Here is a 19,680-nt window from a genome sequence, read left to right as displayed (position 1 = left end):
TATATATATATATAGATAGATAGATAGATAGATAGATAGATAGATAAATGTTAAAAATTAGAGCGAAGGATAAAAAATTTTAATAGGCTAACACTTACTTCAAAGTTTTCATCTTCATCAAAATCGACTAAATTGCCTAAGTGTGATGTGTGCCCATCATTCCGCTTAAATGTTCTCCCAGTAGGGTCAAAGGGATCAACTATGACTTGCTCGGTCCCTTTAATTTCAGCACGACAGAAGGGGCAACCTTGTCCTTCTGAATCCTATAAAGAAATATACACATTAATATAAGCATGTATAAAGAATACCTAAAAAAACAGAATTTAATAACAAGAAATAATAAACAATAAAAAAATACTTTAAAAAAAAGTAAATTAATTTCGATATATCCAATAATATTTTAATGTTTAAATAAATATCCCATTATATATGATTGTTGCTCAATATAAAGACCCCTTGTGGTTCAACTGAGAACAGTTGTTATAAAGTGAGGTTGATATATCGTGTCTACACGAAATTGGTACAAATATTAGTTATACAGCCGGACTATTTAACGAACTTCCATTTTGCGAATTTCTCTATTTTGCAATTTTTTTCGAGGCACCAAGAACAATTTGGATATTTCTTCATAAAATAACTTTCAGATTGCGAAGTGAGTTTTCTATTTAACGAGCTTTTCTTTGAGATCCACTTTCCCTATTTCCGAAAATATTTCAGAACATTTGAAATTAAAAACTCAGACAAAATTAACAGATTTTATCAGTAGCAATTAAACTTAAGAATGCATGTGGTAATGTATGCTTAAAATTGCTTCTATAATAAATGCAGCTATAGTTTTATACATAAATATAGCTTCTTCTAGTTGAAAATGCACGTAGTATGATAATGTAACACTGGATAATGTTTTGATCTGTTCTTGTTTTACATTCAGATTTCTTTCATGGATAAGATTTATAAAATAAATAGTAAATACTAGTTTACAAGATAAAAGTGTATCAATTGCTATTCTAATTATCTCTAGTGTTTATAAATTTAAAGCCTGTTTTGTGTCATTTGAGTATTTCAAAAGGTGATTTTTTATTTAACGAATTATCCATATAACGCACTTATCGGGATTCAGCAACTTCTTTAATAAAGGGCCAACTGCATTTCAAAAATACTGAACTTGTTTCGGCAAAATCATGATACACTTTAAAAATAATTATGAAACTCAAGATGCAGTTCTTTTTATGCCAATAAAGTAAAAGTATTATTCAATATAGTACATTAAGGATAAAAAGAATATTTAAATTTTTTGTTAAATGACATCTTTTGATATTCTACATTAGGTATTATTCAATATAGTACTAATTTAGAAAGTTTAAAACACAAATCAGGCAAAAAACAAAAAAATTTAAAGATGAAGTGATGTTAGCAAAACAGCACTTCATTAGGGAACACACTGTCTGCTAACATACAGGAGCCTTTCTGTCATCAGTGGTAATACCAAAGACTGACTGTGTGGCTGTGCCTCCAAGGCCCCATAATGGATAAACAAATTAAGAACAAGCAATTAAAAATTGCTTGTTCTTAATTAGTCCAAAATCCAAAATTGAAATGTAAATGCAATGAAAAATTAATGAAATACAAACACAACTCAAAAGTACATAGAGTAAGACCTAATCAAGAAACGCCTACTTAAAAGAAAAATAAAGATTAAGTTACAGTTAGAATAATCAAATCAATATGAAATATAAATTATCAAATCTTCAAAACTTTAAGAAATTAATCAAGTGCTGACCCCTTTCAAAATTCTTGAAAAATATAGTAAAAACATTCAATAAGTAAAATTTCAAAAACGTGCTGCCATCGATATGCTTCAGAAACAAAATATCCTAAATTTCACCGCATAGGCCTATTTATGCGTGCTTCAATATCGGCCGAATTATTTGAACGTCTTTAAAATACTTTTTTTTAATTAACGAAAATTATATTTACGGTAATTAAAAGGAAAATTATAATTTTCTAATGTGACTTTGAAATTACCAATAGCTGAAAGAAAATCTATTTTATTATTACAAATAAATTTAAACCTAATAATTTGACCAGTCAAAATATTCTTAAAACTGTTTAAGTATAGGTTGGAATTAAAATGTCATAAGCTTAAACATTAAATTTAAAATCTCTTCTTTTATCTTTTAATTTGATTAAAAATTTTGTTATGAAATTTAATGATCATCATCATCATAGTTGGCCAGACAGCCCAATGTGAGCCAATGCTTGCCTCTGAAAATTTCTCCATGACGACTTTCGATTTATCTTTGATCTCAAATTCTTTTCATTAATTGCGAGAAAATCAGACTCCACTGAGTCAGCCCATCTCAATCGCGGCCTTCCCCGCTTCCTTTTTCCGGTTGGTTTAAAAAGCAGTATCTTTTTTATTGTGTTGTCATCACTCATTCGAATCACGTGGGCAATCCAATTCATTCTATTTATTTATTTTTATGTATTTAATAATATCAGGTTGTTCATAAATCTTGTACAGTTCAAAGTTAAATCTCCTTCTCCAGTTATTGTTTTCATTTACACCACCGCACATTACACATCATACACCGCAAAATCTTTCTCTCACATATTGCGATACAATTTTCCTCCAGTTTTGTCATTGTCCAAGCTTCAAAAGCGTATGTCAGGACTGGCCGAACAAGAGTTTTGTAGATTAAGAGCTCTGTTTTTCTAGAAAGAAACCTAGATTTAATAAATCTTCTCAGCCCATAGGCAGCCCTATTCGCAAGATAGAATCGGTTTTTTATTTCAGGAGTAATTCTGTTGTCAATGGTAATAATTGATCATAAGTAAGTAAAACTCCTCACTGTTTCAAATCTATAAGGATTTATTTGAAGATAAGGGTCTGGGACTCATGTTTCTTGAGAAATTTAAAATCAAGATCTAAAAAATTGGTGCCAATTTCATCTGAATTAGTCTTTATTAAATTAAGACTAATACATTAAACCAAACAAAATGTACATAAATTTGCATACAATCTATAACTCCAATCAACAAAATATCATTTACCTGCCAAGATGTTAAACAGGGTGTACAAAGAAGATGGCCACAAGGCTCAATTCTGATGTCTTTATCATTTTCTGCACAGATTTTGCACAGTTGAAAAGTGGAACCCATTTCACAATAAAGTTCATATTGTTCTTGCGTAACCTTGATATGGTCTTCGGGGGTGGCCTGAACTGCCCAACTGAGATCTGGATTAATGTTACGACCATCAGGATAGAGATAGCTAAAAACAAGATACAAAAGTTTAGATTTCAGAACTCTAACAGGCAACATTACTTCACACAATAAACTAGTAAATAATCAAATAGTATGTTAGTTTTTTTTTTTTCTTGGGAAAAAAAAAAAAAATTTGTAAGCTTCTAGTCTAAAATTTCATCACAAATTAAATGATTGTGGTGCCCCAATAGGCATTACATATTTCCTAGCTTTTAAAATTTCTTGAAAGTCTTAAACTTATTTTTTTAATCATTCTTAATCGCATTGTAATTGAATTAAATCAATTATTTAAATCTTGTTACAATTTATAAAGAGCGAGCATAAAATACTTTATTCTTTTCAAATCTATCAATGTAATGGCTAACTTTTTATTTCAATAATAATGTAAGATTCCTTAATTCACTAAATCGAAAACAAAAATCTATTTATAACTCATTATTTCTTACCACAAATTTGTTTCAGTTACACGGTTATACCAATTTTTACAGTCTTGTAGGCGATTAATGATCACCTAAGTATTTTCAAATCTAATATTGATAAGAGGGGTTTGCTTTATTTTTGGTGATTTTATCTATCGATAAATCACAAACCTCGAATCTCTTTCCATGCTCCTCATTGCCGTTAGGAACAATTAATTTACTTTCAATTTCTAATTTTTGGTGACTGGGGTGCCCTTTTGATCCACTTAGTCCCAACCGTTAAAATATATATATATATCAATCCTTATTCTCGGATGAGAATAATTTTCCTTGATCCCTTTAAGGGTTTTATTTTCATTATTATTTTTATATTTTCAAAAATGGCCATATTTAAAAAAATAAAAATAATAATGAAAAGAAATCCCAAGGGATCAAGAAAAATGATTCTCTTCCCGTGCAAGAATTAGGATTGATATATATATATATATATTTAATGGTTTGGACTGGAAGGCCCAAAAGTGGCCAAAAATTGGACAGTAAATCTCCTCAACAAAGTATTCGTAATTTATTAATGCTTCAATTAACCAAATATTTTAACCTTTTTCTTAAGGACGATACAAAAAATAGAAAAGAATAACAAGTTTTGTCATGTTAGTTGCAGGGTTNAAGTTGAATTTGTGAAGGTACCGCTAAACGGTAGTAAATTCGGCCTGGACAGACCCCTGCCTTGTCATGTCAAAAACCACTTTTTGACGTCAAAAACCCAACCCTGGTTAGTTGCCATAAACAAAAAGTTCAATATTTATGCCTAAGCACAAACACGCAGAAAAAGTCACAAGAGTTGACAGCTACGTTAGTGTTTTTATTTATTTTATAAACTTAGTTAAAATCTATTTTGATAGAAATCTTTTATAGAATATTCCTGGTTTTTAAAAAGTTTTTTGAAAAAGGGAAAAACAATAAAAAGTTCCATTGAGAGTTGGCAAGGTTTAATACAGAAGGAATTAATCCACGGTTTAAAACTGAGTTTAAACCATCTTGTCCAAAACCTGTTTGTCTGAAACTCTCTTTAACTTATCAAAATCCTTTTACTCAAATTATGTCACAATTTTAAATAAATATTGTGAAAAATAAAAGGTTAAATTTTTAACTAGAAACTGAATGAAAACAAGGTTCATAGCTGCCAACATTGGGTTTTCAAAAAAAGGAAGATATTAAAAGCTGTAAAATTTCAACATATTTTTCTCCAGAACGCAATTAAATTTAAAGACAATTAAGAACACTTTGGGACATCAATTTTAATTATTTTTCAAAGTTTAATCTGTGCGCGATTTGGCTTTCTTTAAAAAAAATTCATCAAATGTTACACTGAAGCAATTTTGATTTTTACAAAAGATAATCAGCTTGTAATATTTTCTCTAGCATCTCATCACTAAGAGATGATCGAAACTGTGATTCAAAAACGATTTCACTAAAAACTAAGATAAACTACTTAAGATAACTAAATTACTTTCCAAAACTAAGATTCAAAGACGTAGATTAAGAAGAATTTGTTTAAAAAAAACTAGTCTGCTTTCGGTAGCCGAGTGAAACGTTTTCCCCCTGATCTATAGTTAGAGAGCGTTCTCATTGCCAATCAGATTCCGAAACGCAGCTGCGCTTACGAGTGTGTTTCAACTTCTGCGTCGTACCTTTGATTTTTCTCCTTTGTTCGAGCACGTGCCGAGAAGATGCAAGAATTTGATTCCTGCTCTAAAAAATTCGTTCGGGTACAAATTCGGGGCGGCAAATTCGTTGGCTCAGTTGTAAAAAATAAATAAAATAGGGAATTTTTTTTTCTTAAATCGAGGAAAATCGGAAGATTAAAATAAAAATTCGGAAGGCGGAAGTTTCGATAAAAAAAAAAAAAAAAAGGAAATCCTCCGGCTAAACCAGAAAAGTTGGCAGCTATGAAGATTTTATTTTATTAAAAATGTTTATAATTATTTTTTATATTGTATTATTTATAGTTATGCAAAAACATAATTTATCAGCATCAAAAGCATATTTAAGGGACAAGGTATTCACTTTTGTTGGTCAATTGTGGAGCTTCAAAAGTTAGATCTTTTCTTATTATTTTATTGTCCTTTAATAAGTTAAAGCCAATTTGTATAAAAAATATCAAGTGTTTATTAATATATGTAACTATCATGTGTACAATGGTTACACACATAGAATTTTTACCTTTTACCAATGTTCAAGGTTTTTGACACTTTAAGTCAGTTAAGGACAGTTTAAGACAGTAAAACCCAATGAGTCCAGTCCAAAACCCCAACCCTGTTTTGATTATAACAAAAGTGGCTTTCAGGGTCAATAAACTGCAGAAAAACACAAGAGTTAACAGCCAAGCTAATAATTTATTTATAAAAAAATAAAAAAAACATTTAAAAAAAAATAATTTAAAAATATTGCAATAAAAAAAAGTTACTTACAAGCCTTCCCGATAACCGTCTAATAGAGCTTGGCACAATGACTTGTTTTGTGGAATGGTCTGTAAAATATTACCTTCACTTGTAACATAGCCGATAGCCCACTGGCCAAGTCGAGTGCAGCTAAGTCGAAAGACGTAACTAAAAAGAAACAAAAATAGCATTTAAGCAATGTAAGGTATAAAATACTGTGGGGCGCTTGTTATTGAATAATGTGGGGATAGTATATATTGACAATGTCTACTTTCATCTATGAAAAGGTACTCCAACATAGAATCGAGTCAACATATTTTATATAGGGGAGAGGGGGGCACTTGTGAACAGGGGGCACATGTGAACACGGTATGTTTTACCAATAAGATTTGAAATAAAAAATCTTGAAATATTTTCAATTGATGGCAGTACTAGTCCTACCCCTCTGCAAAACTTTCAGAACAATGAGACATTTTGTTGTTCTTTTCTGACAATTTCTTTGTATCAGCTGGTGTTGTATATATTATAATCACTCGCTTCTTCAAGTGAAAGCATAGTATAAATGAACTAATAAACTAAAATTAACTATTGCAGATCATCATATGAACATTCAGGTAAGTTTATGACAATTACTATTTTTTTTTACTCAATTAAAAATTCTTTTTTTTTCAAGTAAGGTTTAAGAAGGGTGATGGGGCACTTGTGAACAAATCATCTGGGGCAGATGTGAACAGTTCACATGTGCCCCTACATAGTATTAAGATTATTATCCTCATGATATTATAAGCTTAAAAAATATGTATGAGTTTAAAATTATTATAATTTAATTTTCCATAATTAATTTATCAATTTTTTCTTTAATTTTTTTTAAATTTTATTAAATGGTTGATTGCGCGTCACGCATATTAACTGATACACCTGAGAAAGATAGAATTGCTAAACTACAAATGAAAAGATAGAAAAAATGAAGAAAAAAAAGCATAAAAGAGTATCAGAGAGGAAAGAAAAAGGCCCATTACAACTCCTGAGGAACATGAAGTTGCGAAAAACCCAACAGTGGAAAAATTATTGTACATCTGAAAAATTATTTTCCTATTGACAGTACTGTTGTACAGTTTAAATTCACATAGTAAGCTACAACCCTTTCAGTATAATACGTATCTATATCTGATATATTTAAGATTTTTTTCTTTAAAATATGATGCTTGCTTTGAGTTTTTAATCTTGTTCATATGTGCCCCAGGCATGTTCACATGTGCCCCCAATAGGGGGCACATGTGAACAATTGAAGTCATTTTTCTAAAATATCATAAAGTAAAGAAATATTTTATTGAAAAATCTCAAAAAATTCTATAAGACAAAGAAAAGACTATTTAAACATATGGACTTCTTTACTGTGAGAAATTTATATTTTTTGAAAAATGAAGAAATAAAAAAATTTGTTCACATGTGCCCCCCTCTCCTCTACTAGTGAATTGGCATTGTATTTTTGTAGTTGTAGATACACTACAGTACTACTCTACCAGAATTTTAGCTGTGATAGAATTCGATGAACGGATACCACTAGTTGATTCATCGTTGCTTTATGAGAAGCCAGCAGAGCTGTATTAAGATCAACGAACTTTTGAGTGTTGATTGTGAGAGCTGTATTAAGATCAACATACTTTTGAGTGTTGATTGTGAGAGCTGTATTAAGTTCACGGTCGTGGTCACTTCGGTGCTACCTTTAGCAGTCGAGTCTATACATTGTGTGCTATCAAAACTGAGTAGCAACTGCACGAGGAGGTAGACAATGTCGCAGTCACAAGTCAACTGTTCAATGCGGACCATCCATCGAGGTTGGGGTGTTCAAATCGAAGTGGGAGTTTCTACCAAGGTAGGCAGTTTCACATCTCCTCCGAAGGTCACCCATGTGGGGAGTATGTTATCGACTTATGTGGGGATAGTAGTTATCGATAATGTCAACCTGTATCTATGAAAAGGTATCCCAACATAGAATTGAGTTAACATGTCTTATATACTAGTGAATTGGAATTGTATTTTTGCAGTGGTAGATACACTACATATACTAACATAAAATGAATATGAATAAAAGCACCCATTATGATGAACTCAAAAACAGGCATGCTAATCAGTACCATTATTACTTTATAGTCATGTAACTATGACAGGGTTCCCACTCAAATTCTGAAAAAAAAACTTTACTGACTTTTCCAGGTATATTTCAATGAAAATTGAGACCCTATTTTCATCAGAACACTTTGATTCTTTTAATTATAATGTGAAATATTAGATTTTCTCTGTAAAAAAAAATTTTATTTAATGACGAAGGGAACATTTCAGTTTGACTAAAATGAGAAATTTTTATAACAAATAATTGTAATAGGTGTTAGAATTATTTAACTTGAATCTCAATAACTGATTACTGTTACTTGCAGGAATATTCCAGGTTTTTGAAAAAAAAATTGCAACTTTCCCTAACTATTCCTTGATTTTTAGAGTTAAAACAAAATTCCCTGACAATTCCAGATTTTCCTGTTCTCCCTGACACGTGAGAACCCATTATAATTCTTCCAAATTTCTTTGGCTGTATTAACAAGCACAATGAAACATTTAATCGATATTTATTCAATGATTTCGCTTACATGCTACACCACTTCAAAATACATAAAAAATCAAAGGAAAATAAAAAAAAACTATGAATACACCATTCGTTAAAAATAGTTCACCAGCAGATTTATGTAGGCAAAATTATACAAAAATAAATAAATAGTAATAACGAATAAAAAAATGAAATTCTCTGTTTTTGTTTATCAATACCAACTTTCTTTTTCCATAACTAACATGGAACCTTCTAATGTGCAAACTAATTAATGGATGAAGAGGTAGAGAATTTAACATTTGAGCAATATCTCAGATCCTTTTTATGTCTTTATATTTTTTCAATCTAGGATATTTCTTCCCCCCCCCCCACTCTTTCGCTGCAATTTGCTTAAATTTTTGAGTATTAGAACATTTTAAAATTCTTTTACATTCAAGTAACACACAGTATATTATACGTTTTTATTAATACTTGATTTATCCTATCTTCAGCAAAGTGTTATTCGAAAATATCTAATCTGCATAATGAGTACAGTTTTAAGAATGATTGATGCAGAAATTTTAGTTTTATTTCCGTATTAAATTATTACTAATCACATTTTTTCTTAACCATAAAATATTTACTCGATATGTACGATATACTTAAATGAGAGAATTGTATTTTTGCAAATGAGGATTTACTTTCAGAAACAAAGGACCTGAAAATTTGGAAGTTCCAGATCCTAAAGAATCCATAGCTTCTAAAGTCAAGCAGAGTCACTGTTGTGTGGTTTATTTTTTTAAAGCTTTCTATGCTAAAATTTAGTTTTTTTTTCCTTTTTTATTATGGATAATGATTTCTGGATTCTTACAATCGTTTTTAATTATAATGCAAGTTGTCACTGTGTTGAGCATTTTGTTCTGTATGTTCCAACTTATTTGGCTTTTCTGCAGTATATTTCACAAGTACTTTTTCAATTCCTACTATTAGTTCACACTCTCCCTATATCTTGTTCAAATTTTCAATTGTTAATAAAATACTTTTTATTCATCCAGTCAAGTTCAAATACATTTTTTTTAAAACTTGAAGTGGATGTGACACTTGATGTTAATACATTTTCAAATATTAATTCGTTAATTAAATTTAATTAATTTTAGTTTTATATGGGAGATAAAATTGTAATTATTTAATAAAAAGTAACTAAAATATAAAAATTTCTTTGTTGACCTAAGTAGAATTGACTTTTTTTTTTTTTTGAAAACTGAACAGAAATTTTTTTTTACGAATATTTTATCCAAATTCTAAATTTTATCAAATATTTTATCTAAATAAACAGCCAGATAAAAAATTATACAGAAAAAAAAAATTTAATTCAAAGTTCATATAATACAGGATTTTAGCTTCAGAAAAAAATTTCAAATGCGAAAATGTAAATAAAAAATATAGCAAAGTGACAAAAAATAATAATAAGAAACATGAAGAATTGTTTCACCAATACAGAAAATTTATAAGTTAAATAAGTGTCTTTTGTGAAAAATAAAAATTAGTTTCAAAATATATTCAATGATCTAAACTATCTACTAAAATGTTTCATTCAATTTTTTTGGGGGACCACTGTCCAGTTCCAACGGATAGATTTCATTAGTATACTTAAAATGAATTTAGTTTCAAAAGTTTTTTTAGCGGTTAATATATTTAATTAAATATTGACTTCTATCAATGTCTTATTTGTTTACACTCTAATAAAAATCAATAGAATGAAAAGGGTTAAATTATTAACTTATACAGTAGGGAACCGATTATCCGGAACGATCGGGATCATCGCTGTTCCGGATAACTGATTTTTCCGGTTTTCTGCATCACCACAAAAAGCCGTTCTTTTAATATTAAACCAACCTGAAAAAAATTTTTTTGGATATAATCTTAAAAAGAAGAAAAAACGATGAAGTAATACACTAATGATTATTTCCAAAATGATGGTAAGGTAAACATCTTTCAAAAAAGAAAGGAAAATCCTAAAATCTTATGAGGAGAAATTATTTTTTTTTTAAAATGGCGGGCAAATGNAATTACATAGTAAAATTTATGTATAACCTGTAACTAAATAAAAAAGATACACATTAATAAACTCTATCTAACTATCAGTGTGAATGTATCCAACAATGGAGGAATAAAATAATGGAGATTTTACTAGTGGTATTTCTTAGGTTACGAGCAAAGTTTTGATATATCAAGTCCAAAAAAAAAATTTCAAAATTGGAAAAAATAAAAGTTTTTACAATTAGCAATTTAAAAAATATGTATATAAATATTTAACCAAAGAAGATTCTTTTATAAACCATCATTTATAATTACTTAAGCTATAAACTCTCAACATACTGCAGTACTGCGATAGCACCATTTGTTGAGGAATTAGAGAAGTTTTTTTTGCCATCAGCGGATATTTTATCGGCAAATTTTTTTTTTTACAAAATTCAGAATATAAGGGTAAACAGGAAATAGTCATAAAATACAGGGTACTTCATTAAAAAACAGGAGACTTGGCAGGTATGTGAATGGAAAAGAGAGAAACTAAAATTGGAATGCTGGAAGAAAATATTGAAGAGAAACATCTACAACATTTATTTGAATTCAACCAAATATTTGCTCTTCTTATAACTAGAGGTCAGATTTTGTTGACTTAAAAAATCCCAACAAATGCTCTCAAAAATGCAAAAAAAATTTCCTATGCAATACAGATTCTATGTTCAAAAGAGTTTGAAAGAAATGTTATGAGCTAATATAGTTACAGTAAACTCCAGATTATCCGCTTTGCAGGTCATGCCAGCTTCATTTTTTTTTCTTTTAATGATAAACAATACAGCATTTAGAATTGAAAATAAATAAATTCATAGAACTATTTTTACTTTATTTTAACCCGTTCACCTAGGCACATTCTTTGTATCAGAAGAAATATAAGAGTCAGTAATTTAAAAAACATTTTTTTAATGAATGTGATAAACCACTTGGTAAATGAAGTAGAAAAAAAATATACCTTCCTGGTTTACTGATATAGTTTTGTAATCTTGCTTTCACTTCATCGTAAGTAAGAAACGCTACATATCCTGGATGAGTCACTGCAAGAATCTGCCAGTTACGAAGCAGGGTAGACCACGGTTGAAAAAGCCTGAAATATATCAAATATTATATATGTAAAATAGAGAAATGAATAGAAGTAAGAAAATTTAGCACACCTAAGTAGAATGTTTGGGATCGAAATTACTTCAGATAATTGAAATACATTAAAGAAGAACTTGTATTTAATAATCTACTTTTATTTATCAACAAACTCTAAAAAGTTTAACAAAGTGAACAAAGAACTTAAATGTTACAAATGTGGTTTTTATGATGAGAAGACTAGATATTAACCTGACAATTTTTAGCTTTTTAACGATTGCATTAGTATTGTTAACTATTAAAAATAAATTGAGTGAATAGGAATCAAAACTTTAAAATACTGTAAGTAAAAATTGGGATATATAATTCAAATGCTGGGATATATAAGTCAAAATAAAATGAACAAACAAAAATAAGATTATTAGAAGAAAATTTCTCCAGAGAAATAATGTAAGGAAGAAATGTCTTTCAAACGAAAACCTTATTTAGAAAACCTTAAAGAGAAAATTCGGCATTTGTGAACTTCTTCCAGTACTACTTTGCTTTTATTTACTCATTGTGGCGTCAAGAAAATCGTTTGTCGTAGATAAGAAAATACAGAACTTTCTTTGAAGATGCTGAATGAACATAAAATAAGTTTAAAATATAGAGAAAACGTGAAGAAAAAAATATAATAAAACTGAATGAAAAAAGTAGAAAATTCTTAAAATAAAATATTTATTTATTATTTTTGATTTATTTGTTTTATTTTATATATTTTTTTTACTAAATAGGTTCTATTGTTGTTTAAAATTTTTGGGCGCTGCTCCCACTATTGTATTGATATATTTTGTTCTGGCTATATTAATGCAATATTAGATAGCACTCCTTTTTTAAAGATATAATTGTGTGAGCTGATGACAAGATTATATCTTTTCATTATTTTATTTTCTGGCTGCTTCTTTTTAATTTTTTTAATGTAATTTATTTTTATGTATTTTTATTTTTTTAATATAATTTACTTTTATATATTTTTTTTAATTATTTTTTTTCTTCTCTTTTCATTATTCTTTATTGCATTTTAATCCATGTTCTTTTTTAATATTTTAACTTATAGATATGCCTGTGAATATATACATAAGGAATGAATAGACACAGATTTCAAACAATAAATCACATTTTTAATACATAAAAGTTTCAAAATATTTGTACCTGGTGAAGACATCAAATTCAAAATTAGATATATAATCATTGCACGTTAAATCTATAGTGGATTTAAGTGCCATAGCTTCCAAACCAGAACTTATGGCATGAACTTGATGAAGAGTTTGTCGAAAGATACGCCATGGTACTATGGTGCTAAAAAATTTAAAAAACAATGTTAAAATTATAAATTTAATTAAAAATAAATATTTTATACATAATACCAGTGATTTAAATGATTTTTTAACCATTGATTATAATCCTTAAAATAAAATTAAAAAAAACTATCAGAAGAACTGCATTATTTTAAAGAAAGATTTGAAGTTATAACAAAAATATAAATTTTCTAAAGAAAGTATTTATATAACACATATTTTTTTACGCAAGCATACCTGCAAACATTGGAGAAATAAAATAAAAGAAATTTTACTAATCGACTCAATTTTGGGTTTATGACTACTGATGCTCCACTCCACAGCCTTGTAATTCTGAACCCAGTCCAGAAGACAAGGAAACTCCTGTATCAAGTATTGGGTGAAATTTGCTTTTTTAAAGGACTTTTTAATGGAACTAATCTGTATTTGAGTTACATGGAGAAGAAAACCATAGAAGCCTACCACGATTACCCTGACAAGGAGACTATAACACATCATTCGTGTAACTCATATTGACCAGTCCCAGATGGGATTTGAACCTGCGTGCACCTCATTGGAAGGCACCATCTCGTGAGCCACCACGTCGCGACTTAAACAATTCTAATAACACTCGACATATTACAATACTAGCAATAGCACCATCTGTTGAGGAATTAGAAATATTTTTGTCATCAGTGGATATTTTGTCTTGAAATTATTATTTTTTTCCCTTAAATTTCTTCAACAAATACGGAGAAATTTGAGAATATATAGGTAAATAGGAGATAGTTGTAAAATACAGTCTGTCATTACAGTTGTAAAATACAGATTAAAAAACAGGAGACTTGGCAGGTATGGACAAGCCTTAAACATTTTACGCAAGGTACAAACTAAACAGCTTAAGAACTTTTCCGTTAGCCAGGCACTAGTTAATTTGACTATTTTCTTAATTTTTTATTTTTTTCCCCTTTTAGAACACAAAACAAAAAGGATCTTCCAAAAAAAGAAAAAATTTTTAATATATTAACTTCCACTCGGCAAATAGGAAAGTATCATAAATTTTTTTAAAACAATGTAAAGATACGGAATAGTTGGTTAGCTATTATCTTCCATGTTTATAAACTATAATTAATGCTACAGCTGTATGAATAATTATAAGCTTTTGAACCATAAAATAGATGTTTAATTCAGCATATTATTTACATTTTCAAATCATGAAGTATGCCATAACTTAACCCAATGAAAGGCAAAAATTCTGAAAATTGATATTAATAGAAAAAGTAAAAAGGCAAAGCAAAAAATGAGTGATTTTGTGAATGAATTTTTAATTCTCATTAGAAAAAAAATAATACAATTACTCAGTTTATTTTTTTGCCTTATAACAATAATTTGTTGCCTTTTTAAACTAATTTTTGAGTTACTAACATAACTGACTAATTATATAATATAGGTAATATTAATTTCTTAATTTTTAACTAATAATTTCTAACTCATTTCATTCATAAAAGTAAAAATCATTCATGTATGAGAAATATTATTTAACAAGTATTTTTTTTTAGTTGGAAACTATACTTACCATACCATCAAATCTAATAAGACAATTCAATAGACACTCAAATAATTTTTGTTCATATTCTGTAATGCAACATATTTATTTCTCTGAACAGATGTTATTTTATGTTTAAAAAGTGCAATTAAATTAAAATAGTAATTTAATTGTGATAATCACAAGCATTTGCATTGTTTAAATTTTTTCCCCACTTAATTTTGGTCATCTTGTCACTTGTTAATTTCATTCAGCAATAAAATTGATTTAACTAAGTGACAAAAAAAAATGGAATTTAATACTAGTTTATAAATTTAATTTAATTAATTTATGTTATAACTATTAATCCTATTATTTTTACAGAATCAATATCTTTTTTTTGTTCCCACAATACCACAGGAAGTCATTTTAAGCAGAAAGAAAAAACTTAATGGATAATATTTTATGTTCTGACAATATCATAGTAGGTTATTTTAAGCAGAGTTGACAAGGTTTAGGGCAGAATGGATTAATCCACAGTTAAAACCAGGGTTTAAACTGTCCTGTCCAAAAGCATTTTATTCAAATTATGTCACTATTTTTAAAAAATAAAAGGTTAATTTTTGAACAAGAAGCAAAATGAAGACAAGTTTTTGATTTATTGAAAAAGTTGAATATTATTTTTAATATTGCATTATTTATCCTTACTCAAATTATGCCTTATTCAAATTATGTCACTATTTTTAAAAAATAAAAGGTTAATTTTTGAACAAGAAGCAAAATGAAGACAAGTTTTTGATTTATTGAAAAAGTTGAATATTATTTTTAATATTGCATTATTTATCCTTACACAAAAACATAATTTATCAGTAATAAATGCATTTTTATTCATATTTAAAGGATTAGGTATTCATTTTTGCTGTTCATTGAAATGTGGAGCTTCCAAAGTTATAAATCTTTTCTCATTTTATTATATTATTCTCCTTTTATCAAATTAAAGCAAATTGTATAAAAAGGTTCAAATATTTATTAATCTATGAAATTATTATGTGTACAATGGTTACACATAAAGGATTTTTACGAATTTACCCAAAGTTCAAAGTTTTGGACACTTTGAGACAGTTTCAGTCAATTTAAGACAATAAAACCCAGGTGTCCTGTCCAAAATCAGTTTAGGACATCCAAAACAACAGCTCTGATATTAAGCAGAAAGCAAAAACTCGATGGATAATATTCTTTGTTCTCACAATACCACAGTAAGTCATTTTAAGCAGAAAGAAAAAAACTTAATGGATAAAGTATTTAATATCTTCATTTAATCTATCCTATGTTATGATTAGTTGATAATTATCTCCATTTATAAGCATCATCTGTAAGGGCTTAAGAACTTTTACTTGTTGAATTATCATAAATATTTTGAATTTCAAAAAGCGTTAATGTTCTGTTTTTATGCAAGAAAAATCAGTCAATAATTTATATTTTCTAATCCCATTCTTTCTTATTTTCATGTATAACAACTAATTATATTACTTTTATTCAATATTTTAAAAAGATAGGTAATTCCTAGCTATTTATATGCCAATGTGCGAAAAAAGGAAAAACAATAGCTTGAAGTCCGAATAACATTTTTCACACATTTAAAATTTACGTTACTAATTATTATTTATCTTCAGTTTAAATCCGATTCTATATAATTATTTACCTATTTTAAAAATTTATACAATTTGTTAGTTTTCTTTCTTTTTGTAGTATTGTTTATCAAAAATCTAGCTTTTATGAAATAAATACAAAATTTACGGAATCTTAAAAGGCTAATTGGTCAGGCACCAAATTAATAAAAAAAAATTATTCAAAACCAACAGTTCCATTTTTGGAACTTTGGCATTTTAAGAGTTCTAGTTTTAGATATTGCCTGAGTTATTTGAATTATGCCGTGCGCATGTTATTTAGTTAGTTATTGGTTTGACATCAAATTAATTGAAAACTTTGGTACATATGCATTTTAAGAGTTTTAGTTTTTGTCTATTTGAATTATGTTGTGTGCATGTACTTTTTATAGCATTCAAACAAGTCTTGCCTAACATTTTAAACACGAATTTTTTTTCCTGTCTCTTAAATGACATTATCAGATAAATTTAAAATCTAGTCAATCCACCAAAATTGGATAAAACAAAATCCTAAATACTTGAGGGAAAGCCAATTCAAAATCCATTGAAAGTTGATACAGCAGAGCTCATTCTAGTAAGAAAAAAGAACAGGGTACAAAAGTTTAAAAAAAGGGGCATTATTATTCTAAAAAGGCAATAATTTCCTTCTATGGGCTTTACACGTTCAATTGAAAAAACATTGTCATTTTTTTTTTAGGTACTTTACTAAAAGTAGCAGAGCAATCATATTAATTACTAATTTTTATTAATAAATTAACATATATATATACGGAGTTAATGAGCTAATTAGCCTAGTAATTTATTTAAAATGCATGCATGTATTAATAAATGTATGTTTTAAAGTGTCTGTAGCTATGATTTAAAAATTAAAATGATTAATAATAATTATGATTTAATGATAGTGAAGTAACTGCAAACTTTCAAAGACAAGTGCAACAACATTCCTTTCTCATATAAATCTATGTATTGACAGCAATAACAAATGAAAGAAAAAGAGTTGAAAATAACAAAAGTTTAAGAAATCCATTGCAGAGTTTGGGAAAAAAATAAAGAAGGGTTGAGGAAAGAAAAGGCAAAAAGTGTATGGAGTTTATTATATCAGGGCACTAATTTACTTCAGAGGCAACAGGGTGGATTCTTTTGACTAAAAAGGCAGCAGGGTGCTTGGCCCTGTTTACCCTGCTTAGAATGAGCTCTGGATACAGTATCTGAATTTGTAAAAAATGCACACACTAAGTCGGTAGCAATGTAAAAAAAATTATCAAAGTTATCATATTTATTTAATGATCAAATTTATTTTTGGGAACTTAAGGGTAAATCTATCATTTAAATTGATAAGTAAACAACAGCAAGCGAAGATTTCCATATTGTAATCAACAGCAGAATAATCACCGAGTCATGGAAACTTCTGGGCAAAGGATTGCAACAAACTAACAAATAAATTAACATAAGGAGATCAAGTAGTAAGGTAAAACTCATATAGCAAACCTCAAAATTTTTAGAAGTTAAAAATTTACTAATTTGAAATGCATGAAGCACCCTGACAATTGTAATTGACAAAACAGATCATGATAATGAAATATCCCCAAAAGCAATTTAATTCACTCTACTTGGAAGAAAGAAAAAAGAGAAAACTTATGTACAGTTTTGCATAACTTTTCAGATCAAATTGTTACACAATATACTTGAGAAGCCTACTGAGAAACTCAGCATTACAGATATTAATAAAATGAAAAAATCCTAGAGTCTAAAAAAATAATGATAATGAATAACGTATTAAATATCAAAAATAAGATTTTCATTATTTAGGTTTCTTTAAAAGGAATAGTTGGGGCCTATAATAAACTATAAATATTAATGAGTTTTGCTTAACAGCTTGATTTTATAAATGCCCAATGAACACACATAGAGTATATTCAAATTAGAATGTAACAAAATTTTAAGATTGTAGGATTAATTATTGGGTTGAATACAGAATGTTAATGTGTATGTATTAAGTTCAATAACCTGCAAGCAAAACAAGTATTAAATATATAGGGTAAGTAAATGTTTGCCATACATAAATGTTACATTAATAAACTGCATTTAAAGTCAGTTACGACTTTAAGATGAAGTCAAACATAAAGTAACAGAACATGTAAACACTGTTTTCTACCTTTCACCAAAAGCAGATTTCCAAAAGTCAGCAGCATCACTTTTGGTGATTCGAAAGCCATCTCCAGAAAAAGTTCCATTCGGATAAATGGCTTTCAGTTCTGACAACATATGACTGAAAACTAAACTAAGTTTCGTTAGATTCCGTCGGTAGTGAGACGACTCGTCGAACATTTTCTCTTTGCCTTCTTTGAAAAGTTTGATGGCTTGTTTACACTTACGATTTAGATTGTCAATAAAGATTCGAAAATATTCTGTATCATTCAGAATATTCATCTTATCTTCGTGTTTATGATAAATTGTTCGAAGATGTTGATACGTGTCAGGAAGTATATCTAATATGAAAGGAGGACTGTTTTTCAAGTTCATTTTGGGATGTTGGCACAATTTCACAACTTTGTCCATTAACTTCCATGTTTTTTCGATAGTCCTTCGATCAATCACAAATTTTGGAGTCGCCATAGCTTCAGAAAACGCACCCTGAAGGCGGCTAAATATCGAAGATATATTCATTGCCTGCATATTCCGACAACGATTACTGACCGCCATTTTCATTACTTCCCTTACCCCCTCCCTCGCTCTGCTCTATTTCCTCTTCGGGCTAGCCTCCGATTCATTCACATTTTGTCAATGAATACTACTCAATGAAATTCTTCTTTTTACCCTTCCTTTCTATGTAATAATTTCACACTACTTCTTCTAAATAACAGCAAAGGGAATGAAGAAAACTAATATCAAAACCAAAAATATTCTAATTTTTGTGTACTATTTACTATTTCCGGGAGCCACTTTTTACAATTAAAACAAATAAATTTTCATTGTTAACTTTGAAAGCTCTAAGGAAAAAAAAGGAAAAGCATGTACTCGAAAAATATTACATAATCATTATTTATTTGCTAAACTAGTTTATTGGTATTTACAAAAGAAAGCAAAAATGATTAGCGTCATTTCCTGGGTTGTAGCGTCTTTTTTCCTAAACGCTGGATTTCCTTAATGCTGGTTTTACGAACTTTATAAGAAGATTTGATAACTATTTCTCATAAGATGCACTGTTTTGTCAAAAAAGAAGCATAAAATTATACTCTTAGTTTATATGACATGTACACACATTACAAAAAGCCAATCAAAATTTAGAGTTCGTGCATGAAGCGTAT

The 19,680-nt window shown here is 28.5% G+C and overlaps 1 protein-coding gene across 1 annotated transcript in view; it reads right to left on the bottom strand.

Annotated features, from left to right (window-relative positions):
- Positions 1–19,606, bottom strand: part of LOC107450406 (E3 ubiquitin-protein ligase CBL) — a 36,965-nt gene extending 17,359 nt beyond the window's left edge. The window contains exons 1-6 of the mRNA XM_043051399.2: positions 18,528–19,606; positions 13,056–13,202; positions 11,743–11,874; positions 6,158–6,295; positions 3,055–3,274; positions 99–263 (exon numbers count right to left, since the gene is read on the bottom strand). Coding sequence (XP_042907333.1) covers positions 99–263; positions 3,055–3,274; positions 6,158–6,295; positions 11,743–11,874; positions 13,056–13,202; positions 18,528–19,081 — 1,356 coding nt within the window. The 5' untranslated portion in view covers positions 19,082–19,606. The remainder of the gene's footprint in view (positions 1–98; positions 264–3,054; positions 3,275–6,157; positions 6,296–11,742; positions 11,875–13,055; positions 13,203–18,527) is intronic.
- Positions 19,607–19,680: the final 74 nt, after the last annotated feature.

Source organism: Parasteatoda tepidariorum, chromosome 1, assembly GCF_043381705.1.
Source record: "Parasteatoda tepidariorum isolate YZ-2023 chromosome 1, CAS_Ptep_4.0, whole genome shotgun sequence".
Lineage (NCBI taxonomy): Eukaryota > Metazoa > Arthropoda > Arachnida > Araneae > Theridiidae > Parasteatoda > Parasteatoda tepidariorum.
This window is presented reverse-complemented; position numbering and strand designations above follow the sequence as displayed.